Source organism: Chiloscyllium punctatum, chromosome 3, assembly GCF_047496795.1.
Source record: "Chiloscyllium punctatum isolate Juve2018m chromosome 3, sChiPun1.3, whole genome shotgun sequence".
Classification (NCBI taxonomy): domain Eukaryota; kingdom Metazoa; phylum Chordata; class Chondrichthyes; order Orectolobiformes; family Hemiscylliidae; genus Chiloscyllium; species Chiloscyllium punctatum.
The window spans coordinates 160,144,136-160,171,708 of record NC_092741.1 but is presented as its reverse complement, the minus strand read 5'-3'; the positions used below and the strand labels follow the sequence as shown (position 1 = coordinate 160,171,708).

General features: G+C 41.4%; 1 protein-coding gene and 1 pseudogene across 6 annotated transcripts in view; both read right to left on the bottom strand.

The window, feature by feature from the left end:
• Positions 1-27,573, bottom strand: part of gareml (GRB2 associated, regulator of MAPK1-like) — a 264,605-nt gene that overhangs the window by 73,566 nt on the left and 163,466 nt on the right. For all 6 annotated transcript variants that reach the window (XM_072563343.1, XM_072563353.1, XM_072563375.1 and 3 more), the window contains one exon: positions 17,000-18,187. In XM_072563343.1, the coding sequence (XP_072419444.1) occupies positions 17,000-18,187 (1,188 nt within the window). The remainder of the gene's footprint in view (positions 1-16,999; positions 18,188-27,573) is intronic.
• Positions 24,617-25,616, bottom strand: LOC140453711 (malate dehydrogenase, mitochondrial pseudogene; annotated as a pseudogene).

The following is a 27,573-nucleotide window of genomic DNA, read 5'->3' as shown; positions in this document are numbered from 1 at the left end:
ACATCAATGAAGCATATACTTACCTGCTTTGCACTTAGTGTAATATTAACTTGGTATAGTCTGTTATGGACAGATCAAAGCCCCTTAAAATATATTAAGAAGGTAGCCTAGACCCTAACTTTTTCACATTTTATAGGCAAGTGCCAGTCATTCAGTTCCAGCTGCAATATAATTGGTCAAACTACCAGTCTTGAAGGAAAACACACTTTATTTATACACTATGGTTAAACTACAATAACAAAGAAGAAGAAATTGGAATAACTTAAGTCTATTGGAAAACTTAACAGATTTAACTACTAAACAGTAAATGTTCCAATATAGTAACATCCTATAAATATACCCTTAGCAAAGGCAAATTCAGTAAAATAGATTGCCTCACATTCAATTCTCCAGCCCAGGAGGAAAAACATCAAGAGAAAACTCAGAGAGTAGTAGGGTGGGATATACTGCAGCTTCCAAACCCAGCTTCAAGACCTCAGCAACTAAAACTAAAAATTCTGGTTCTGTGGGAGCTTGACTCTACCCAATTCAGGCTGCTTCCATTGTTCTAACTTTTTAATAAAATCCCAAGGCCTCAGAAACTGTTTATTTTATTGGGTCTGAGTAAACCAATCATTACCTGCCTTAACCTCTCTTCATAAAAAATGGACAAAATATACCTCTTAGAGCCATAGTATCATCACAAGTCATGCCTTTATAAATTTTATGAGTAAAGTATATTTTCAAAACTAAGGAGAAAAGACTAGAATCACAGCTACTCAAGAGACTAAAATTACAGGAGTGCAGAGATCTTAGAGCACTGCAGGCCTAGAGGAGATTGCAAGAAGGATGACAGTGAAGAACAAAATCATGAAGAAATTTGAAAACAAACATGAGAATTTTACAACTAAGACATTGCCAGACCAGCAGCCAACATCAGTCAGGGATCTGGTGGAAGTGCTGTATCCCTTCTCCTGGGATTGTTTAATTGCTGAGTCATCTGTTATGCTTAACTCTGGAATTTACAAATTTTGGATTAGTGGTGCTGGAAGAGCACAGCAGTTCAGGCAACATCCAATGAGCAGCGAAATCGACGTTTCGGGCAAAAGCCCTTTTTACCTCAATTTACAAATTTTGACTGCTTAAAATAAAACCAGCTCATGTCACTAATTACACAACTGAGATTAAAGTAATACAAGCTGAACAGACTATGTTATCATATTCTTGGAAGCTTCTTTAAGTTTTGTTGTTCTCTGATAGGATGAAGACCAACCCCACATATTGACACACTTCAGTGGAGCCATCCCAGTGTTGTTTGGAGCCAGAATCAGGAACTCACTTCATTGCGACATTGACAGCAGTAATTTTAAGAGCAGTTGGACATTGATTTGATGATAAAAATCTGTTTAGATTTCAGGAAAGATCAAGATGATGTTGAGATCTTTAAATATTTGCAGACAGATTGATAGATGATTGAAACGCTACTGACCCTATGGTTTTGTGTGTATATTTAGAATTTATATTCAATATTCCAACTGAATAAATCAGAAAATAAAGTTACTGCAAGTGAACTGGTCACCTGGATGTATCAGGATATGACTGAGACAATGTGCCTGTACCAAGAGGCTTCTCCAATCTAGAATTTCTTTCTATGAAACACTTGGCCAAATTGACAGTCTTTTCTGGTTCTGTAGGTTACTATCTTACAATGGCCATTGATTAGTAACTGTTTAAAGAGTTAATAATTGGAAGAGTAAATAGCAATAAATAAGTTAGAAGTTAGTCACAAAAACGTTATGTTGTAATGGGAAGCAGATACCAGAGGTGGCGATAGGTCCATTGATGCACCATTTTGCAGTATGTTGACATTATAATGCCCATAAAGAATGAATCTAACTTCAAGTATTATCTGGTCAATCTTAAGAGCTCTGGAAATGAGCAGCACATTGGGAGTCACAGTACTAACTTGGAAATGGAAAATCCATGAAGCATTAATACCAAGATCCTGTTCAAAGCTGATCTTGTCGAAGTTCACACATTCATGGAGAGATCCCATTTCTTTGGCATGTTAGAGATGCACCAGCAGATCAGATCCATCTGCAGCCCTCAACCCCCATGCCTCCCATCCACCACAATCAACCTACTAATCCCCAACAAGCCATCAGAATGTCAGAAAATTGCAGGGCAGTGAGCCTCACATCAGCGGTAGTGACATTATTGGAGAAGATTCTTTGGGATAGTCTTTACTCACATTTGGAAAATATGGATTTATATGTGATAAATGGCATGACTTTGTACAGGGGAGGTTGTGTCTTTCGAATTTGAATTTTTGAGAAAATAACAAAGATGACTGATGAGGGGAGGTTGGTAGAAACTATCTATGTGAACTGGGTCAAGAGTGTAGTGATGGAAAAGCACAACAGGTCAGGCACTATCTGAGGAGCAGGAGATTCGATGTTTTGGGCAAAGTCCCTTCATCAGGAATGAGGCTGGGAGCCTCAGGTAGTGGAGAGACCTGATGAAGCGCTTTTGCCCAAAGTGTCGATTTTCCTATTCCTTGGATGCTGCCTGACCTGCTGTGCTTTTCCAGCACCACACTCCTGACTCTAATCTCCAAGATTTGCAGTACTCACTTTGGCCTGTATGAACTGTGGCAAGGCCTTTGACAAGGTTCCTCATGGCAGGCTGATACAGAACGTGAAGTCACATGGGATCTGTGGTGAGCTGGTAAGATGGATACAGAACTGGGTTAGTCATTGAAGACAGAAAATCATGGTGAAAAGGAGTTTTTTTGGCTGGAGAGCTGTGACCAGAGGTGTTCCACAGGGATCAGTGCTGGGACCCCTGTTGCTTGTAATATATAATAATGATTTGGAGATAAATATAGGTGGCCTGATTAGTAAGTTTGCAGATGACACCAAAATTGGGGGAACTGTGGATAGTGAGAAAAATTGCCAGATGAATCCGAAGGATATAGATAGGCTGGAGTTTTGGGCAGAGACACGGTAGATGGACTTTCATCTGGACAAATGCAAGGTGATGCATATTGGAAGATTTAATGTAGGAAGGCCGACCGCCGTATCCACAGAATCGGTTTCTGCGGTTTCAGTTACCTGCAGTTTACCGCGCCCTGAACATATTACAGGGAACATTCTGGAAACAGAGACCAGGGGGCTGCCGGGAAGGTAAATTTCCCATTTAAATGAATGGGTTCACACTTATCTGCAGTTTTGGGCTTCCACGATAGATTTGGAATATATCCCCTGTGGAACGAGGGGGACTACTGTGTATAGTAAATGGCAGAACCTTTAGTGATGAAGAGCTTATGCTTGAAACATGGCCTCTCCTGCTCCTTGGATGCTGCCTGACCGGCTCTGCTTTTCTAGCGCCATACATCTTGATCCTGAGTTTCAGCATCTGCAGTCCTCACTTTCTCCTAGAACCTTTAGTAGCATCAATATACAGAGGGATCTTGCTGCGCAGGTCCAGAGTTCCCCTAAGTGGCAACACCAGTGGTTAAGATGATCAAGGTGGCGTATGGCATGCTTGACTTCATCGGTCAGGACTTAGAATATGGAAATTGGCAAGTCATGTTGCAGCTGTATAGAACCTTAGTTCAGCCACATTTGGAATATTGTGTACAGTTCTGGTCGCGATATTTCGGGAAGGATGTGGAAATATTGGTAAAGGTACAGGGGAGATTTACCAGGATGTTGCCTGGTCTGGAGGGAAGGTCTTATGAGGAAAGGCTGAGAGACTTGAACCTGTTCTCATTGGCAAGAAGAAGACTAAGAGGGGATTTGATAGAGACATCCAAGATGATCAGAGGATTAGATAGGGTAGACAGTGAAAGTCTTTTTCCTAGGATGATGACGTCAGCTTGTATGAGGGAGCATAACTACAAATTGAGAGGTGATAGATTTAAGATAAATGTCAGAGGCAGGTTCTTTACACAGAGAGTGGTAAGGGCGTAGTCAACTCAGCCACATTAGGGAGACTTAAACATTCCTTAGATAAGCCCATGGATGATTTTGGGTTAGTGTAGGGGGACGAGCTGAGAATAGTTCACAGGTCGGCACAACATCGAGTGCCAAAGGGCCTGTTCTGCGCTGTATTGTTCTATGTTCTATGTTCTAAGAGTCATTGCTGTGGGTCTGGAATCATATGTAGACCAGATCAGGTAAGGATGGCAGTTTCCTTCCCTAAAGGACATTAGTGAACCAGATGGGTTTTTCTGACAAATGACAATGGATTGTTGGTCATCATTAGATTCTTAATTCCAAATTTCTACTAAAATTAAATTCCACCATCTGCCTTGGCAGGAGTTGAACCCATGTCCCCAGAACATTACCTGGGTCTCTGGATTAACAGTCCAGCAATAATACCATCACCTTCCCCCTGTGTATGGTGTGTGTGGGGATCAAGCTGCCAGAGGAAGTGATGGAGATGTGTATAATTACAACATTTGGCATCTGGATGGGAATATGAATAGGAAGGTTTTAGAATGATATGGGCCAAATGCTGCTAAGTCAGATTGGGAAGTCTGATCAGGGTGGATGAGTTGGATTGAAGGGTCTGTTTCCCTGTTGTATACATAAGGCATTTTAACAGGCAATTTAGTGTCTGGATATGGTGGAGGATCTGGATGAAGGGGATGGCGTTTGGAAAGAACAGGCTTGGACATTTCAGCCTCCACCTCACCCAAGCCTGGTACTCCCAGAGCACAAATAGACACCAACACTCCTGCTACCTATGACGATCACTGACACTGTGTATGTATGAGGGCCTTTTAGATGTTATTGATAATCACATCATGTTGAAGCATATAAGAAGTTTAGAGGACATGACAGAGTAGATGTTGAAAGGAGGCTTCAGTTTGTGGGAGAGACTACAACTGAGGTTGTGTGTTGCTGAAAACGCGCAGCTAGTCAGGCAGCATCCGAGGAGCAGGTGAATCGATGTTTCAGGCATAAGCCCTTCAGCAGGAATCATCGAAACATCGATTCTCCTGCTCCTCGGATGCTGCCTAACCTGCTGTGCTTTTCCAGCAACACACTCTCAACTCTGATCTCCAGCATCTGCAGACCTCACTTCCTCCTAGAACTAAAGTAGTTTCAAATTAACTCCTAAATTTTAATAATCTCCAATTTAAGGTGGTGAAGAGGAAGAATGCTTTATCTCAGAATGTCATGGATATTTGTAACTCTCTTCCCGAGGAACAGTGGATGCAGGGTCAATGGAGACATTTAAGGCAATTCTTGAATAGAAAAGAAGTCAAAGGTTATTGGGGATTGACAGCAATGTGGAGTTGAGACCACAATCAGATCATTTATGATCTTATTGAATGGTAGAGCAGGATAGAGGGCCAGCATTATCCATAGAGAATACTGTTTCTGCTCCTAATTTGTATATTAATAAGACACTGTATACAATTTTGCCTAGATAACACTGCTTGATACAAATGCAATGGAATTTTTATGAACTCCTGAGGAGAAGTGTTTTACACTAAAGTTTATATCTGGGTGTGTGTCTCTAGATGTTGTAATGATACTGTGATTTTACTCCCTTTCTATTATGAAGAGAGGTTGAGGCAGAGGTGAAAAGCTGTCTGATCCAAGCCAATAAAGTAAACTACTTGTGAGGCCTTGGTTTTTTTTAAAAGTCTGAACAATAGAAGCAGCCTGAATGGGTGTTGTTAGGCTCCCACAGAACTAGGGTTTTAGTTTAGCTTACAGCAGTTGTTGAAGTTTTGAAATTGAGTTTGGAAACTTCCATACCTCCCTCTGCCAGAATTTTCTGGCGATGTTCTCTCCTCCTGGACTAGAGACACATTGCATATGAAACAATCTATTTTACTGACTTTGCCTTTGCCAAGAATGTGTTTATGGGATGTTACTATATTGTAACAGTTATTGTTTAGTAGTTAAAAAATCTATTATTCTGTTAATCTTTCCAACAGAGTTAAAGTTAGACCAATTCATAGAATTCCTACAGTGTGAAAGCAGGCCATTCATCCCATGACCCTCCAAAGAGCAATCTGCCAAGTCCCATTCCCCCTTTCCTATCCCTGTAACCCGCAATTTCCCATGGCTAAGCCACCTACCTATACATCACTGGATACTGTGGGCAATCAGTATTGCCAATCTCACTTGCACATCTTTTGGCTGAGAGAAGAAACTGGAGCACCTCAATGAAACCCATGCAGACACGGGGAGAATGTGCAAACTCCACACAGTTGCCCATGAGTGGAATTGAATCTAAGTGCAGCAGTGCTAACCATTGACCCACCGTACCACCCATGATTCTTCTTTCATTTGTTTGTATTTTAACTATAGAATAAGAATAAAGTATGTTTTGCTTAAAGCTGAACAGTGTACCAATCAAATTATAATTGGAACACAGTATCCTACACTTTCCTTTAAATAAGAAAAAGTTGGGGTCCAGGCTATCTCCTTGATATATTTGAAGGAGGTTCGGTCTGGTCCGTAACAAGCTGGAGACTCTTGTCAGGATCAAAATCTGTAATTCTAGGTTGGGTTTAAGATTATTGGACTCAAAGACAATGAGTAGTGAATATTGATAGTTTTTTTTTTCAAATATTATGTTTGTTTGGCTTAAACAGGGTGTGCCTTGTGTAGTAATGGTCGCTAAGGGTTTCCTGGGGATGAAAGAAGTTACTTCTAGAGTTTTACGAAAGTGAGCAAGACAAAGCTTTTGGAATTAGCAAACAAGTTGGAGCTGGAGTTCCCTGTCTTTGAAGAAAGGGGAAATAATTGCAGCAATTGTGCAGCATTTACAATTGCCAGATTGCAAACAGAATATTTGGAAATGGCTAAAATTCAATTGCAAATGAAACAGCTTGAATATGAAAAGGAAATTAAACGGTTTGAGTTACGATTAAAAGCAGAGGAAAAAGAAAAAGTAAGGAAGGCTCTAGCAGAAGAAACAGAGAAAGAGAGAGGTTTTGAACTTGAGTGGTTGGCAATGAAAGAGAAAATTTGACTTAAAATGGTGAAGGCAGAAAGTAGATGTAGTGATGCGGACATTGGTGAAGAGTGAATCCATTGTAGATAAAAGCTTGGTGGGGATCTGTTTAAATATGGCATTCCACCCTGACCTTAAATTTACCTGGACCATCTCTGACACCTCCCTCCCCTTCCTGGACCTCTCCATCTCCATTAGTGACGACCGACTTGACACTGACATTATTTACAAACCCACCAACTCCCACAGCTAGCTGAATTACACCTCTTCCCACTCTATCTCTTGCAAAAATGCCATCCCGTATTCCCAATTCCTCTGCCTCCACCGTATCTGCTCCCAGGAGGACCAGTTCCACCATAGAACACACCAGATGGCCTCCTTCTTTAGAGACCGCAAATTCCCTTCCCACGTGGTTAAAGATGCCCTCCAACGCATTTCGTCCACATCCCGCACCTCCGCCCTCAGACCCCACCCCTCCAACCGTAACAAGGACAGAACGCCCCTGGTGCTCACCTTCCACCCTACAAACCTTCGCATAAACCAAATCATCCGCCGACATTTCCGCCACCTCCAAAAAGACCCCACCACCAGGGATATATTTCCCTCCCCACCCCTTTCCACCTTCCGCAAAGACCGTTCCCTCCGTGACTACCTGGTCAGGTCCACACCCCCCTACGACCCACCCTCCCATTCTGGCACTTTCCCCTGCCACCGCAGGAACTGTAAAACCTGTGCCCACACCTCCTCCCTCACCTCTATCCAAGGCCCTAAAGGAGCCTTTCACATCCATCAAAGTTTTACCTGCACATCCACCAATATCATTTATTGTATCCGTTGCTCCCGATGTGGTCTTCTCTACATTGGGGAGACTGTGCGCCTCCTAGCAGAGTGCTTTAGGGAACATCTCCGAGTCACCCGCACCAATCAACCAAACCGCCCTGTGGCCCAACATTTCAACTCCCCCTCCCACTCAGTCGAGGACATGGAGGTCCTGGGCCTCCTTCACCGCCACTCTCTCACCACCAGACGCCTGGAGGAAGAACGCCTCATCTTCCGCCTCGGAACACTTCAACCCCAGGTCATCAATGTGGACTCCAACAGCTTCCTCATTTCCCCTTCCCCCACCTCATCCTAGTTTCAAACTTCCAGCTCAGCACTGTCCCCTTGATTTGTCCGGACTTGTCTGACCTGCCTAGCTCCTTTTCCACCTATCCACTCCCCCCTCCCCTCCCTGACCTATCACCTTCATCTCCTCCTCCACTCACCCATTGTACTCTATGCTACTCTCTCCCCATCCCCAACCTCCTCTAGCTTATATCTCCACGCTTCAGGCTCACTGCCTTTATTCCTGATGAAGGGCTTTTGCCCGAAACATCGATTTCGCTGCTCGTTGGATGCTGCCTGAACTGCTGTGCTCTTCCAGCACCACTAATCCAGAATCTGTTTAAATATGTCCAAGTGTTATCAAAGTTTGATGAGAAGGACGTAGGAGGCCTTTTCATTACATTTGAGAAAGTGGCTAAACAAATGAAATGGCCGCTGACCATGTGGGTTTTGTTGATCCAAACAAAGTTGGTAGATAGAGCTAGTGAGGTATTTGCATCACTATCAGGGGTACCTGGATGGTATGATGAGGTGAAAAAAAATTCTTAAGTGCATATGAATTGGTCCCAGCAGCCTACAATCAATGTTTTAGGAATCTAAGGAGGTAACCTGGTCATACTATATTGCATGTGAATGAATCAAACAAAGTAACTGTAATAGGCAGATAAGGGCACTGAAAATAGATCTGATATATGATGGTCTTAGAGACACTGTTATTTTGGAGAAGTTTAAAAAATCACTCCTGTAAATAGTGAGAACTCATGTGGAAAAGCAGAGTTCAAACTGCAAAATTAGCAGCAGAAATGGCAGATGATTATGAATTAGTTCACAAATCAAAGTTTGGCTTCCAACATTAATATCAATCTGTGAGGGATAGAAATTGGGGAATTTAGTTAAAAGAGGGAAAGTAGATATTTTTGAAGATAATAAAAGTAGTTTACCACAGGGTAAAATGAAAATCTATGAGGGAGGGCAAGCGAAGTAAAAAAAAAACTCAGGAGCTTTTGCTTCAATAAAGTAGGCCATATGAAGTTGCAGTGTTGGTAGTTTAAGAAAAGCACAGGGAAGACAGATGTGGCAAAACAGGATAAGCCAGTAGGGTTTATTAAAGTAGTGGAAGCTAAACAGCTACAACAGAATATACAGCCTGATCGGGGTTGGTTAGTAGAAACTACCAGATCTTTTTAAAGAATTTAGCTTGTGGTTAAGGTTTACTCATGTATCCCAGGAGTAGGTAAAGAAATTAAAGTTTTAAGAGATCCAGGAGCAAGTCAATCTTTGATGGTGAGAGGTGAGGAGGTATGTGTTTGGAAGGAGTAATGCCAGAAAAGGTGCTAATATGTAGAATTCATTGGTGAGGTTGGAGAGTCCGGTGAAAAGTTGGAATAACAGAGAAATTCTCTGTTCTGGAGTTACAGTTTGTCCTCAGGAATTGGTTGAGAGTGATGCCTACTTTGGTTGAAAAGCCAGAGGAAGGTAAGGCAACTGAGATGTTATCTGAAGTATATCCTGAGGTTTATCCTGATTGTGTGGTAACAAGGTTTTTCATTGGAGAAAAGGAGAAGGATTGAGGAATACCTAATTGAGGTATACAAGATAATGAGAGGCATAGATACAGTCAATAGCCAGAGACTATTTCCCAGGGCAGAAATGGCTAACACGAGGGGTCATAGTTTTAAGCTGGTTGGAGGAAAGTATAGAGGGGATGTCAGAGGTGGATTCTTTACACAGAGAGTTGTGAGAGCATGGAATGCGTTGCCAGCAGCAGTTGTGAAAGCGAGGTCATTGGGGATATTTAAGAGACTGCTGGACATGCATATGGTCACAGAAATTTGAGGGTGCATACATGAGGATCAGTGGTCAGCACAACACCGTGGGCTGAAGGGCCTGTTCTGTGCTGTACTGTTCTATGTTCTTCTATGTTCCAAGGTTACAAAGCCACAGGTTGAAACAGGAGGAGAAATCAAAGAATAAAGATGATGAATTTGAACTTCAATTCTCAGAACCTATGTTTGATCAAATGTTTGAGAGAAAACAAGAAGAGGCGGTGGACGAAGTGGATATTTTTATTTCAGAGAGTTTACTTGAAACATAACAAAAAAACAAAGAAATAAATTAGTTGTATCAAAAAGCGTACACAGAAGCTGAGTGTATCACAGAATACTACCACCTTAAAAACAAAGTCATGATGTGAAAATGGAGAATTAGAATTGAACTAGAATTATGAATTAGAATTAGAATTAGAATCCCTTCAGCCCAACACATCCACAATGACCCTCCGAAGAGTAACCCACCCAGACCCATTCCCCATACAGGTATTTGCCTAATGCACTTAACCTACACATCCCTGAACACTATGGGCAATTTAGCATGGCCAATCCACCTAATCTGCACATCTTTGGACTGTGAGAGGAAACTAGAGCATCTAGAGGAAACCCATGCAGACTTGGGAAAAATGTGCAAATTTCACACAGTCGCCCGACAGTGGAATCGAACCCAAGTTCCTGGCGTTGTGAGGCAACACTACTAACTGCTAAGCTGCTGTAGCATCAAACTTTAAAAACAACGTTTTGTTTTTAACCATTAAATATTCAGGCAGATGAAAAATGGGCAGAAGTTCATCAAATTGTACTACTGGTGGGTTGCAGAAAGGAGGTCCTATGGGTAGCTCATGAATTACCAGTAAGGGATCATTTGAGAGAAAGGAAAACTCAACCCAAAATACAAAAACATTTTAATTAGCCTGGACAGCATAGATGGAGTTGGATTTTGTTGGACATGTCATACATGTCAGATAATTGGCAAACCTCAGGCAGTGATAAAACCAGCACTGGTAATACTTATTCCAGCCTTTGAGGAACCTTTAACAAGAGTCTTGATTGAGTAGGACCCCTCCTTAAAACAAAAACATAGGAATCAAAATCTGTTGACATAATGGATGTGTCTGCTTGATTTCCATTGGCCATTCCATTCTGCAATATCACAGCTAGAAGGATTGTAGAAGAGTTACTCAACTTTTTTAATAATATATAGACTACTCATAGGGATACAATCTGATCAAGGGTCAAATTTTACATCCAAAATTATTCAAGGAAGTTATGGATAGCTTAGAAATAATACAATTTAAATCAACTGCATATCATCCAAAATCACAAGGAGCATTAGAATCACAGATTCCTACAGTGTAGAAGCAGACCATTCGGCCCATTGAGACCACACCAACCCTCCATGGGCATCTCATCCAGACTCAACTTACCCCTGTAACCCTGCATTTCCAATGGCTAACCCATCTAGTCTGCACATGCCTGGACACAATGGGCAATTTAGCATGGCCAATCCACCTAATCTGCAATTCTTTGGACTGTGAGAGGAAACCCACGCAGCCATGGGAAAAATGTGCAAATTTTACACAGTCACCCAACAGTGGAATTGAACCCAGGTCCCTGGCATTGTGAGGCAACAGCGCAAACTACTGAGCTGCTGGAGCACCAAACTTTAAAAACAATGTTGAGCAGTGACAGTCAAGATTGACAGTATTAGGCAAGACCTTTCGAAAGCTGATTGGGGGCAGATGTTCGCAGGTAAAGGGACGGCTGGAAAATGGGAAGCCTTCAGAAATGAGATAACAAGAATCCAGAGAAAGTATATTCCTGTCAGGGTGAAAGGGATGGCTGGTAGGTATAGGGAATGCTGGATGACGATAGAAATTGAGTGTTTGGTTAAGAAAAAGAAGGAAGCATATGTAAGATATAGACAGGATAGATCGAATGAATCCTTAGAAGAGTATAAAGGAAGTAGAGTATACTTAAAAGGGAAATCAGGAGGGCAAAAATGGGACATGAGATAACTTTGGCAAATAGAATTAAGGAGTATCCAAAGAGTTTATACAAATACATTAAGTACAAAAGGGTAACTAGGGAGAGAATAGGGCCCCTCAAAGATCAGCAAGGTGGCCTTTATGTGGAGCCACAGAAAATGGGGGTGTTAATAAATGAGTATTTTACATCAGTATTTACTGTGAAAAAATGATATGGAAGATATAGACTGTAGGGAAATAGATGGTGATATCTTGCAAAATGTCCATAATATAGAAAAGGAAGTGCTGGATGTCTTGAAACGCATAAAGGTGGATAAACTCCCAGGACCTGATCAGGTGTACCCAAGAACTCTGTGGGAAGCTAGAGAAGTGATTGCTGGGTCTCTTCCTGAGATATTTGTATCATCGATAGTCACAGGTGAGGTGCTGGAAGACTGGAGGTTGGCAAACATGGTGCCACTATTTAAGAAGGGTGGTAAGGACAAGTCAGGGAACTATAGACCGGTGAGCCTGACCTCGGTGGTAGGCAAGTTGTTGGAGGGAATCCAGAGGGACAGAATGTACATGTATTTGGAAAGGCAAAGACTGATTAGGGATAGTCAACATGGTTTTGTGTGTGTGAAATCATGTCTCACAAACTTGATTGAGTTTTTTGAGGAAGTAACAAAGACGATTGATGAGGGCAAAGGGGTAGATGTGATCTATATGGACTTCAGTAAGGCGTTCGACAAGGTTACCCATGGGAGACTGATTAGCAAGGTTAGATCTCTTGGAATACAGGGAGAACTAACCATTTGGACACAGAACTGGTTCAAAGGTAGAAGACAGAGGGTGGTGGTGGAGGGTTGTTTTTCAGACTGGAGGCCTGTGACCAGTGGAGTGCCATAAGGATCAGTGCTGGGTCCTCTACTTTTTGTCATTTACATAAATGATTTGGATGCGAGCATAAGAAGTGAGCTATAGGGAGAGGCTGAACAGGCTGGGGCTGTTTTCCCTGGAGTATTGGAGGCTGAGGGGTGACCTTATAGAGGTTTATAAAATTATGAGGGGCATGGATAGGGTAAATAGGCAAAGTCTTTTCCCTGGGGTCGGGGAGTCCAGAACTAGAGGGCATAGGTTTAGGGTGAGAGGGGAAATATATAAAAGAGACCTACGGGGCATATTTTCACACAGAGGGTGGTACGTGTATGGAATGAGCTGCCAGGGAAGTGATGAAGGCTGGTACAATTGCAACATTTAAGAGGCATTTGGATGGGTATATGAATAGGATGGGTTTGGAGGGATATGGGCCAGGTACTGGCAGGTGGGACTAGATTGGGTTGGGATATCTGGTCGGCATGGACGAGTTGGACCAAAGAGTCTGTACATCTCTATTACTCTATGACTCTATTTGATATCATGTGGAGTGAATCAAATTGACTGAAGACTGGTATCTGTAATGCCGGGGATCACTGGAGGAGACTGATATGAATCATCCACTCAGTACCTCTGCTGACTATCTTTAACCAGACTATGTTTTTCCAAATAGTCATAAATCATATATCTCAGAATCATTTTCAATACCTTGCTTACCACAGACATAAGACTGACTGGTCTGTAATTCCCAGGGATTTCCCTATTCCCTTTCTTGAACAGAGGACCAACATTCTTCTCCCTCCAATCATCCGGTACTACTCCAATGGAGAGTGAGGATGCAAACATCACCTCCAGAGGTGCAGCAATCTCATTCATTGCTTCCTCTAGTAACCTTGGATATATCTGGTCTGGCCCTAGGGACTTGTCTATTTTGATCCTCCCAGAATTTCCAACACACCCACCTTCTTAATATCAATCTGTTCAAGCCTATTAACCTGGTCCATGGTGTTCTCACTGTCAACAAAGTCCCTCTCCCTAGTGAATACTGAAGGAAAAAAACTCATTTAACATCACCCCTACCTAGTCAGACTCCAAGCACAAGTTTCCTCCACTATCCCTGATCAGTCCTACCCTCTCTCTGATCATTCACTTATTCCTCACGTAAGTGTAAATCACCGAATTAGGGTTTTCCCTAATCCTTCCCACCAAGGCTTTTTTGTGCCCCTTCCTACCTCTCCTCAGTCCATTTTTGAGTTTTTTTCCTAGCTACTCTGTAACCCCCCAAAGCTGTGCCAGATACTTGCTTCCCCAAACTTATGTAAGCTTCTTTTTTCTGGCAAGAGTTGGGTATTTTTGCAAGTAGGTGAATATTCATCAACAGAAATATTCCACAATTGAGAAGGAGACTTTGACTTTGGTGTTGGCATTTCAACATTTAGTTGTCAGTAATGTGTCTAAGGCAATTAATTGTATGTGTGAGTGAGTGAGTGAGGTCCGTTTCGGTCATTGCTGACCATGTGTTGCTTGTTGTTCTAGCTTTCTGCTTCCCTGAAGCAAGGTCCCAGTTGCAGAGGTCACATTTGGATATACTGATCATAACCCTTTAACATTTCTAGAAAAAAAAGATAAAAATACCAGCCTGCTTTGATGGAGTTTATTGCTACAGCCACTTAATTTGCAAATTATAAACATGGCAGGATGAGAGAATGTAATTGCCAAGGTGTTGTCACGACTTTAATGAAGGAAGAATAAGGTGCATGGTGGCAGAAGAAATGGATTGAAATGGATAGTAGTATTGAATGCTTAGAGTCATTGTACTGTATATGTATTGTAGTGTACTAATAGCTTAAGACTAAGGGATTTTACAAATGAAGCCATCTTTATATATTAAGGGTTTTTTTTGAGGGGGCGGGGGAAGATGTGATGATACTGTGGCTTGAAGAGGTGTATTTTGTCCTTTTTTAAAGAAAATAAGTTGAGGTAGAGGTTCAGAGCGGTCTGATCCAAGACAATAAAGTAAACAAGTTGTGAGGCCTTGGGGTATTCTTAAAAGTTAGAACAATAGAAGCAGCATGAATGGGTGGAGTCAGGCTACCACAGAACCAGAGTGTTAGTTTAACTTTCAGTAGTTCTTGGGGTTTTGAAGTTGACCATGAAAGCTGTCATACCTCTCTCTGCCAGAATTTGCTCTTGATGTATTTTCTTCCTGGAGTGGAGAATTGCATGTGAGGCAATCAATTTTACTGAATTTGCCTTTGCCAAGGATATGTTTATGAGATATTACTACATTGGAACAGCTGCTGTTTAGTAGTTTATTATGTTAAGTTTTCCAATAGAGTTAAAGTTAGACCAATTCCTCTTTTTTTTGTTTATATTTTCACTATAGTGTAAGAATAAAGTGTGTTTTGCTTAAAGCTGAATAGTGTAACCAATTAAATTACATCTTACACTTGCATTCAAATAAGATAAAAGTTAGGGTCTAGGCTATCTCTTGATATATTTGAAGATAAGATAAATAGACAAGGCATTTTCCCAGGGATGGAGAGATCAGAATGAGACAGCATAGGTTTAAGGGTGAGAGGGGAAAGATTTAAAAGGGACCTAAGGGGCAATGTTTTTACGCAGAGGGTGGTACGTGTATGGAATGAGTTGCCAGAGGAAGTAGTGAAGGTTGGTATAATTATAACATATAAAAACCATTTCAATGAGTATATGAATAGAAAGGGTTTAGGGGAATATGGGCCAAGTGCTGGCAAATGGGACTAGATTAATTTATGATATTTGCTTGGCATCAGGATGAGTTAGACTGAAAGGTCTATTTCTGTGCTGTATGTATCAAGAGGGTTTGGTCTGGTCTGTAACAGAATGTCCATGTTGGGTGAAGCTGTGGTTTAGGGGTAGCCAAATCAGTCTTAGCTATGACGACTCCATCCTCCCCTACCCCCCTCTCCTTGGTATAGAACCTGCAACGTACACTTATTTCCTAAGTTTATTTTGTTTCTTGGACAGGCACTTGTACAGAATGTTCAGGAAGCTGACCACTACTTGTGAAATCAAGTCAAACATGACGCATTTGTAACTTCAGGAAATATTAATTTAAAGGGTAATTTTGAAAATACAGTAAGATAAGGTTTTGTATTTTGTTTACATATTAATCACATCTCCAAAAAGACATTGGCAAAACAGATTTACACAAAATGAAATTAAGAATAAATTACAGGATCAATTTACACATGTTGGACAAGAGGCAGTCTTTCTTTGCCAAAGTGAAAGTCTGATTAATGGGTACTAAGATTTAAAAGCTACTGTAAAAGCTCATACACCATTCACATTAAACTGTGGTAAGGGGTTTGACACAAAACTGTTCCAGTAAGACACATTTTTATAACAAAATGAAACATTTTAGATAACATGAATGTAGAAAATGCAGATATTTATAAAACTAAAAGCATCTACAACCTGTGCTATTTATATAAGTTAAGTGTTTATTCATCAAATTGATGAATCTAATCTGTAGTTTTGCAAACATTACTGCATTGAAGTTAAACTGTGATATCATCAATTTTAAAATTCATTCAAAATTTTTTTCAATATTTTAAATGGACTAGAATACAAAAATAACATACAGAGATACTGAATATTAATATTAAAACTGTCTAATCTACATATAATCCATTGAAATACCACAGTTGATAAATTGCTATCAGGTGTCTTGTTGGTTCTTGATAAAACAGCATAGATTTTTGTATAATGCCTGACATAGAAATGGCATCAGAAATTGAAATAACTGGAGCCTGTCAGGAATGAATTTTGGTGACCATTTCAGCAACTAGAATGCTGACAGTCTAGAAAAATGAACAACCAGAGAAATTAAGGTATCAGACAGATATACTAGGAAACAGATTTCTGCGAACGTTGCAGGAGTTTTAGCCCATTAGTTATTTGTAAATAGACATATAATTCCATGCAGACCATTAGCTTCTGTGCCTGAAATCTAGGTATTGCATGCCCAGCATGCCCAGCTCCATGCCAAGATGATGAATTAATAACACCTATATTGTCAACGCCACTTTGTGTCTCCTGCACAACTTAGACAGAAAACTAGTTCTTTGAGAATTGCTGGAATGAACCCATCTTTTATTATCCCTTAGCACAATGTGTTGCAGGATTAGTACACAATGCACCATCCCTCAATTATGTCCCTTGCAGTTAAACATTAAAGAAAAGACTTACACTTGACCCATTTGCTATGATACTCACAGCTTCTGATTTTGGAGGGACAGGAGGTGGGCTTGGCATTCTCGATTCTCCCATTTTTAAGACAGTCAGATGAGTTGATAGAACAGGATCTTCTTTGGGGGATATAGAAGAATGAGAGTAGAAAGAGATGGAGCTTTGCTGTGTCTTGATCTCACTTTCTGTGACCACACAGCAGGAATCCTTTGAATTATCAGTTGGTTGATTGGTCCATAGTTCCTCATAGGGAATTTCAGGCTGCTCTTGAGTCCTAAAGTAATTTTCTGTCCAATCAGGTGTCATATACTCTCTGTCCATGTCAGCCACCTCTGGAGGAGTCAGTAATTCATGTGGCATAATTTGCTGCTCCCCAATTGAATCCCTGCAACTCTGGAAGGTAACCTCCCCACTGCTGTGCAACATAGCACCGCTAAAAGCACACAGAGAGAGCCTTTGAAATGATTGGGTCAGCTCATTCTGGGCATAGTTCAGTGAATTAGTTGTATATCCTTGCAAGCAAAGTCTAATTCTTCTTGGACTAGTGCAATCATCAGTAAAGTCTGTTTTAACCTCCCGGACTGCCTTTGAGTACTCATCAGCATTGAAATGCTCCTGGCTAAACAACATTATTTCTTGCACTAACCTCTCATAAAGGGGGTTGCCTCGGATTAACCCTTCAGGGAGCACAAACCTGGGCATATCTGACAGCAGCAGAAAGTGCAAAGGGATAATAGCATCCTTACGAATGATGCAGCACAAGACTACAGTCTTTGATATAATACTGACAAGTTTATAGCGATGTCCTTCACGAATGCAATGGAGGTCGTAAGAGTTGCGGGGTGGACGAGAAGGAACGGTGACATTGACTGGCAGTCGAACCTTTTCGATAATACTGCGGATGGTATGCTCTCCTTCCTGCATCTGTATCTCAAGGGGACTGCGAGTGCTGAATTTTCCCCGGCACTGGAAGGGAAGGCTAAGACTCTCGTTGGTCCTGTGGTTCATACAGATAAGACATGGCATCTTGCCTTTGACCTGTTTGCTTAGAGTGCTAGTTTTGCCCAGTTTTCGCAATAGGGTGTTGAAGCGGGATTTCTCTTTTACTGTCTTGGCACAGAGGATCTCAGCCTGGCCCATCAGTGTCAGCTCATCACCAGCATGCAATGTGAAGTTGTAGACCTCACTATCTTCGCTGAATTCACCAGAGACCACCTGAAAGAAATAATAAATTTAAAACTGTTCAAGAAGGCCAAATTAACTATGAATACATTTAAATGTCAAAATATCATTTAACACATAAAAACAATCTGTCACATACCCTCAATTTTTAATAATTAGGTAAATTTCACATGGTAAATAAACAATCCTAACATTGTTGCAACAATGAGGCTAAACCAGTCCCATTGGCGGTGCTTGTCTTGGAATGACACCTATATTTATTAGGCAATGAACACCTGAGATCTGATCTCAGCAATCACACATGCCATTGTGTTGTATGAGGCAGGTAGTACCTGAAAGGATTAGCTTGCATCATGAAGTAAGCTCCACCCATCAGAATAGCAAGAATTGCTCCTGGGAGGAGTCAACCAGTTATTACAAATCCCAAATTCCATATAGCTAAACAGTCATATATTCTTCCTTTTGAGTGTAGCCTAAGGTTTTATAAGAGGCTCAAGGTAGTTATGCACAGTAGGTATATGCAGACACTCAATGGACTGAATGTCCTACTCCTGCTCCTACGTACTATGGTCTTAGGTACCATAATGCAACTCATGTAATGTAATGAGCTACTATGTACTATGTAATAAATCTATTCTGTTCTTCTTCTCTTCTCCTGAAGAATTCGCAATGGCATCATTCCCCACTTGGGATCAGTAACTTAAACTAATCCCAATAAGGATGATGAATTTAACCAAGATATCTAATTGATTCCAGTGGATATAACCAGAACATATACCATATTGACTCAGAGGCTTGTAATGTAATGCTTTCAGAATCCTCTGTACAACTCTTAAATTGAGTTTAAAGAAACTAATAAGCAAACAGCCAGCTGAACCAACAGAGAGAGAAACATGAAAAATAAAAATTAAGTGAAATCCTTGGGGTCAGTTGTTTTCGGAATTCAGAATTTTTTGGATTTCGGAATAAATGACATTTTCACAGTGAAATAAAAATAATTACCTAACAGAAGATGCACATGTGAATAGTATGAGCGCCTGAGACAAACTGATGCCTACCAGTGCTGGCCCATGCCACAACGTCACAACTGAATGACATAGTTCAAGTGGATGTGGAGTTGGGTCACTTGTCCAGAGGCCAAAATGACATTCCACATTCCACGAAATGAATTTCAGATTTCAGAGCTTTTCGGATTTTGGAATTTTGGATAAAGGATTGAGTATCTGTATTCTATACATTTATGGATGGCCTTATTGAACACGAGCCAATCTCTAAAGATATTGCAAGAAATCAAGACTAAGTGCGCTCTAAATATCAAGCAGTGCAGAATATAATTGGACAGGTCAATGGAAGACTGCAATGATTGAGGCCAAAAGAAATCAAAATGGAGATTTATTGTGAAAGAGAGAGGAAGGATCCAGTGAGGATAATTGAGAGGGCAAAAGAGAAAGAGTATGACAGGGTTGAAGGCCGAGGGAGAGATTATGATAGAACATTATAAAACTCTTCATTGAAAACCGAAACAGGCTCAGAAGTATAAATGATCTACTCTTGATCATATGTTCTGTTGAAAGTTGGAGGCCTAAGATAGTGGTGAAAGGAGAGAACCAGGAAGATCTATAAGATTTTGGTGTAAGGCTGAGTGTACTGAGCAGCTGCAACACGCAACATCAAGGAGCCTGCTGGATTTGACCATAAGACCATAAGACATAGCAGTGGAAGCAAGGCCATTTGCCCCATCGAGTCCACTACACCAATCAGTCATGGCTGATGGGCATTTCAAATCAACGTACCCGCACTTTCCCCGTAGCCCTTAATTCCTTGCGTGATCAAGAATTGATCAATCTCTGCCTTGAAGACATTTAATGTCCCAGCCTCCACTGCGCTCCGTGGCAATGAATTCCACTGGCCCACCACTCTCTGGCTAAAGAAGTGTCTCCTCATTTCCGTTCTAAATTAACCCCCTCTGATTCTAAGGCTGTGCCCATAGGTCCGAATCTCCCCACTTAACGGAAACAATTTCCCAGCATCCACCCTTTCTAAGCCATGCATTATCTTTTAAGTTTCTATTAGACCTCCCCTCATCCTTCTAAACTCGAATGAATACTTTAGATTACTTACTTACAGTGTGGAAACAGGCCCTCCGGCCCAACAAGTCCACACCGACCTGCTGAAGCGTAACCCACCCAGACCCATTCCCCTGCATTTACCCCTTCACCTAACACTACAGGCAATTTAGCAAGGCCAATTCACCTAAACTGCACATTTTTGGATTGCGGGAGGAAACCAGAGCATCCGGAGAAAACCCATGCAGACACAGGAGAATGTGCAAACTCCACACAGAGGCGGGAATTGAACCAGGGTCTCTGGTGCTGTGAGGCAGCAGTGCTAACCACTCTGCCACCGTGCTGCCCAGGATACAATCCCAGGTTCCTCAGCCAATCATCGTATGTTCAGCCGACCATTCCAGGGATCGTCAGTGTGAATCTCTGCTGGACACACCCCAGTGCCAGTATGTCCTCCCTGAGGTGTGCGACTCAAAATTGGACACAGTGTTCTAAATGGGGCCTAACTACAGCTTTACAAATTCTCAGAAGCACATTGCTGCTTTTATATTCCAACCCTCTTGAGATAAATGACAGCATTACATTTGCTTTCTTAACCACAGACTTAACCTGCAAGTTAACTTTAGAGAATCCTGGACTACCACTCCCAGATCCCTTTGTACTTTGGCTTTATGAATTTTCTCACTATTTAGAAAATAGTCCATGCCTGTGTTCCTTTTTCCGAAGTGCAAGACCTCGCACTTGCTCACGTTGAATTTCATCAGCCATTTCCTGGACCACTCTCCTAAACTGTCTAAATCTTTCTGCAGCCTCCCCACCACCTCAGTACTACCTGCCTGTCCACCTAACTTTGTATCATCGGTGAACTTTGCCAGAATGCCCCCAGTCCCTTCATCCAGGTCATTAATATATAAACAGTTGCAGCCCCATCCCTGAACCCTGTGGGACACCATTTGTCAACAGCTGCCATTCCAAGAAAGAATCTTTTATCCCAACTCTCTGCCTTCTGTCAGATAGTCAATCCCCAATCCATGCCAATAGCTCACCTCGAACACCATGGGCCCTCACCTTACTTAGCAGCCTCTCGTGTGGCACCTTATCAAAGGCCTTTTGGAAGTCTAGATAGACCACATCCACTGGGTTTCCCTGGTCTAACCTACTTTATCACTTCAAAGAATTCTAACAGGTTTGTCAGGCACGACCTCCCCTTACTAAATCCGTGCTGACTTGACGTTGAACCTGCACTTCCAAGAATGTAGAAATCTTATCCTTAACAATGGATTCTAGAATTTTACCTACAATCATGGTTAGGCTAATAGGCCCGTAATTTTCCATCTTTTGTCTTGATCCTTTCTTGAACAAGGGGGTTACAACAGCGATTTTCCAAACATCTGGGACTTTCCGTGATTCCAGTGACTTTTCAAATTTCACAACCAACACTTCCGCTATTTCCTCAGCCACCTCCCTCAGAACTCTAGGATGTAGCCCATCAGAGCCAGGAGATTTATCGATTTTTAGACCTTTTAGCTTTTCTAGCACTTCCTTTTTTGTAATGGCTACCATACTCAACTCTGACCCGGATACTCCTTGGAGTATTTTCTGGGGTGGAGGTAGCATAGGGAAGAAGCAAATGATATTAGCTGAGAGTAAGTCAGTACATTTAGTGGGAGAGAGCTGACAGTGTGGTGATATGAAACCTACACTCGTGAATGAACAGCAAAAGGCAATAGTTATTTACAGCAAAAGATAAGAGAAGACATCTTACTTGAAGCTCTATAGACCTTGGCTCCAAGTCCATGTGATCTGATGTCACGATGACATCTCTCCTTTAACACATGCTTAGTTGGTATACTTAGAATAAAAATTCAAGTTCCCTTACTGTGCAGAAAGTGGCAGCAAGATCAACATGAGCTGAGCTTATTACTGACCAATGAGAGCACGAGGCCAGAACATCAATTTGGAAGAGAAGTGAATAAAACTGTTTGGTCTATAATAATAAGTAATTTATGTCATTTGACATGTGAATTTTTCTAAATGCAGATTTAAGAAAGTTAAAGCATTTTCTTTGGAGACCAGATATTTATGGTAGCTGAGAGATGAAGCAGAAAGTGGAAGTGTTCTGTAGTGTCACCTGGGCAGCCGAAGCATGAAGATGAAAACCACGCTCTCACCACAAAGTTGCCCCATTTTGCCACATGGAGAGGTTGTTTTCTCTTATGGGAAAGTCTAGACAAGAAGGTATAATCTCCTAGTCTATCGATATCTATCAGTAAACTCTTTATTTCCTCATCACAGTCTGCGTTCCCACTTATCTTTACATAATTTTTGTTTTATTACACTCTATCTCTGCTTACAGATCATTTATAGAGATTGTAAATAGTTGAGGTCTGAGAACTGAGACCTGCAGTACCCCACTAGTTACAGTTCACTATCTAGCAAAAGACCCATTTATTCCCAACTCTCTGCTTTCTGTCAATCAGCCAATCCTCCATCCAAGCCAATACTCTAACCTTAACCCCCTGAGATCTAATTTTCAGATCAGTCTTTTATGCAACACCTTGTCAAATGCCTTCTGGATATCTAGATATACCACATCCACCAGATTCCCACTATCCACGTTGCTGGTTACATCCTCAAAGAACTCCAGCAAGTTTGTCAAACATGACTTACACTTCATAAAACCATGCTGACACTGGCGAATTGAGCTTTTTTCCCCAAAGTGTTCAGTTTTGTGCTCCTTTATGATTGACTCCAGCAACTTCCCAACTACAGAGGTCAAACTAACTGGTCGACAGAAAATTATTAAAAATAGCTCAGAACTCAGTGTTCAATTTTCATTTATTCCAGCTTTGGAAATCCTATCAGACAAAATTGTTCTAGCCACAGAACACATTTACATAAGTCAAGCTGCAGGTGTCCTGTTGCTTACTTAAGTCTTGAAAATCTAATATGCATTCTAAGATTAAAAATCACACAACACCAGGTTATAGTCCAACAGGTTTATTTGGAGTATAAGCTTTCGGAGCGCTGGACATTTGTTCAGGTAGTTTGCAGGGCAGGATCATAGGACACAGAATTTATCATAAAAGATCAAAGTCACATACAACTGAAGCAACATTGAATAAACCTAGATTGCTTTAAGCCTTTAATCACTTCGAACCAGGATCTTGGGTTCATGTCACACTACAGGTGATCTCACTGTACACACTCTCATTCACACACACACACACACACACACACACTTACACAGACTCACACAGACTCACACACACACACGCCCAAACTCTCACTCACATGCATACCCTCCCACAGCTATATACTCCATCATGCTCGTGCAAACACTCTTTCAAGCACGCACACACACCCTCCCTTACACACATGCACACACACATATAGTCTAAGGGGTGAATTTACATTTGCAGATACATTCTATTTTGTTCAAAAAGCGTACACTCTGAAGGCAGTCAGTCCATGTGTGACATTTTATCAACTCCTACTTTGGAAATAGAATCAGTCTGACTCAAGATTGGAATAAGGCTCTAACCTCACATCTTTAATGCATTGTTTGAGATGCAATGTCATTTTTAAAAATTAAACCTTAAGTTGTCTCGGGAATGTGACTTGAAAAAAGCTCTGGGATTTACATAGAACAAAAGCACAGGAACAGGCCGCGCCGCGCCCCCCCCCACCTCACGCCCCACCCCCCCCCCAACCCCATCCCCCCACCCAAGCCTACACCAATCCATATCCTTCATCTAAATCTGCTGCCTGTTTTCTAAGGATCTGTATCCCTTTGCTCCCTGCCCATTCATGCATCTTCGAGATACATCTTAAATGACATTATTGTTCTGGCCCCTACCACTTCCACTGGCATTGCATTCCAGGCAGCCACCACCCTCTGCATGAAGAACTTTCCATAAATATCTCCCCTAAACCTTTCTCCTCTCACTTTGAACTCGTGACCCCTGGTAATTGAGTCCTCCACTCTGGGAAAACATTTCTAGGTATCTCTTAATGAATCAAAACTTGCATCCCCATTCTAAGTGATTAAAGACTTAACAGCAATCTCGGTTTGTTCAATACATTGCTTCAGTTATATGACACTTTGATCTTTTACTATAAATTCTGTGACCTATGAACCTGTCTTACTAGCTACCTGACGAAGGAGCAACGCTCCAAAAGCTTGTACTTCCAAATTAACCTATTGGACTATAACCTGTTGTTGTGTGATTTTCAACCTTGTCCATCCCAGTCCAACAATGGCATCTCCACATCATAAGACAAGATTGACTGGTCTTCATTGGAAGAAATGAAATCTGTATATGATGTTGAAAAACAGCACTAGTAATATAATGAGCTTAGAGATCTGTTATGGCAAACTGAGGTTTGAAAACTGCTAGCAAACAGACAGGCATGTGGCAGTGACCAGAGCCACTTGTGTTGAGATGTTTATAACAGGTTGGAGTCTTCCTGTTCTGTACACATCAATGCAACCACTCATCCACTTCCTGTTCTTCACAATGTCCTCTTCTTTCTTGATTGAGCCTGCTAATACACCCATAGACTCAGCTCTAAGCTTCTTTTCAAAAGCCAATAGTTTTCCTCTTCCAAGATCCTTCTCAATACCATTTTTCCTGAGCAGCAGAGGTACAGAGAAATACAGCATTTCAGTTTCTTCAGATCTGACTAACGAACATTCTGCCACTCCTTCTTTAACATTCATAGCATCAGTAAGAAGATAAATCTCACACCAGCAGAACCTGCTGCGGCATTGGCTATAACTACCTCTGCCCCAGCCTCCTGAATATTGCCAGTTGGGGCATCCAGCTGGTCCTGGGAAATTCCACTTTAGGATTACACTGTGTGGAGTTTGCACATTCTCCCCGTGTCTGCGTGGGTTTCCTCCGGGTGCTCCAGTTTCCTCCCACAGTCCAAAAATGTGCAGGTTAGGTGAATTGGCCATGCTAAATTGCCCGTAGTGTTAGATGTAGGGGTAAATGTAGGGGAAGGGGTATGGGTGGGTGCGCTTTGGCGGGTCGGTGTGGACTTGTTGGGCCGAAGGGCCTGTTTCCACACTGTAAGTAATCTAATCTAATCTAGATCAGAGAAAGGATGGTCTGTCCAGCATGGACTCCAACTACTGGGACAGACACACGTGCTGAGGTGCAAAGTCTTTCAGTTCACCAATTAATGTGCTGGATCTGACCACATCCAGGCTTGTCATGCCAAAGATTTTGTTTGTGTTGTAGACACCAAATTTTTGAAAACGTCTGATATGGTTAGTCTGCTAGAGATCACAGGATTGGAGATGATACAGATTGTGGCCTCTAGGCACAAGCCTCTTTTAAAACTACAACTATTGTAGCATTAATATTTAATAGATCATCTCAAGTCATGCCACATTTCCGAGGTGCTGTTTTTCAACATCATATGCAAATGAACACCAGCTCTCATCCTTCCAAGGCATCAGCCAGCTGTTTGGCACCCAATTAACAGTAACCTTTGCCCTGATCTCAGTGTGACCAAGATAAGCTGCAATATCAGGTGTGAGAGCAATATTATAGAGCAAGAAGTCACTCACAAGAAGGCTGTTCTTCTGTAGCAAAGAAAAAGGCCATGCAATGCAACCTGAGGGTCTAGATACTGTTGCCTTGTCACTGTTCTGCAAGGAAACAGAGTAAGTCCAGCTAAATGCCACAGCAGCAGGTCTTGTGACAGAGCAGAACATATAGAGCAGCAGCCAATCCCACAATAATGGAGACTTCAATAAACTCCAGCCAATGAACTCTCCGTAGGGCAGACCCTAACCTACTGGGCCCAGACCATCTGCCAATCCTTGAATAACCTCCTTCTGTTCCGTATGGTCTACATGCATCAACCAACAGATCAGTTCTACACAGAACACCATTACAAGAGCATCATCTAAAGGCATGACATGGAAAAAGTTGACACAGCTATTGGATTTGAATTAAAATAATGTTTCTGTACTTACATGTTGAATGCAAATGTTACATTATCAGGATCTTGCATCCAGACAATAAAAAAATGGGCTTTAGACTCTGATTTAATTCATCTTGGAATGATCCATTTTTACAATAAGCAGCAAAAAGAACTTTAAACAAGCAAAGATAGGAAAAGAATATTTGCAGTTAGTGAATACTAAAACAAAGTTGACAGCAGCACCAAAGAGATCTTCAGGAACATTTAATTTATTGCAAATTGGAAGAATCTTCAAACCAGCTTGTCTTCTGTAGTACAGCAAAGAAAGAGGTCTTTGACTTATTTTTCCCCGTGTCAGCTCTCCAATTAATCCCACACCCCTGTTCTTTCTACATAGACTCAAACAACTTTCCCCTTCATCTCCTTTTCAATTACTCAATTTTCATTTGGAAATTACAGAGCCTACTTTCCCACTTTGCAAGTCATGCATATCACATAACAAGAAATTATTGTTTTAATCTTTATCTTCATTCCAACTCTTTATCTTCATTAATTATTTTAAATCTGTAACCCCTGGCCATTTACCCTCCTACCACATTCTCCTTCTTTATTTGGTCCTTCTTGATTTTGAGTACCTTTAACAAACCTCCTCTTCTCTGGTCTAAGAGTGACAATCACAGTTCCTGTAATTATTGAAGTTTTTCATTTTGAGTTTCATTCCAGTATATCTCCACTGCAATCTCCTTGACACCCTTTCAATGGTATGGTGGGCAGAATTCGCCACAATCCTCCAGCTGAGGCCTAACCTGGGTTTTACATCATAATGATGTTTATTTGTACTCTACCTGGTGTATTGTTCTCTGGTTGCAGCAGTACATGTCTGTCTGCGAATAGCCACACTTTTATTTTTAATGAAGTAAATTGATTCTAATATAGATAAGTGTGAGGTCTTGCATTTTGGAAAGTCACTTCAAGGTAGGAGTTTCATGGTGAATGAGAGGGCCTTAAGGAGTGTAGTAGAACAGAAGGATCTTGGAGTTCAGGTTCATAGTTCTCTGAAAGTGGAGTCATAGGTAGACAGGCCAGTGAAGGCAGCTTTTGGCACACTGGCCTTCATTGGCCAGGGCATTGAATATAGAAGTTGGGTAGTTATGTTGCAGTTACAGAGGACTTTGGTCAGGCCACAGTTGGAATACTGTGTTCAATTTTGGTCACCTTACTATAAGAAGGATATTATTAAACTGGAAAGAGGCAGAAGAATTTTACAAGGATGTTGCCAGGACTCAACCGTCTGAATTATCGGGAAAGGTTGGATAGGTGAGGACATTTTTCTTTAGAGTGTAGGTGACCTTGTGGAAGTGTAGAGGCATGGATAGGGTGAATGCACTCAGTCTTTTTCCCAGGGTTGGGGAA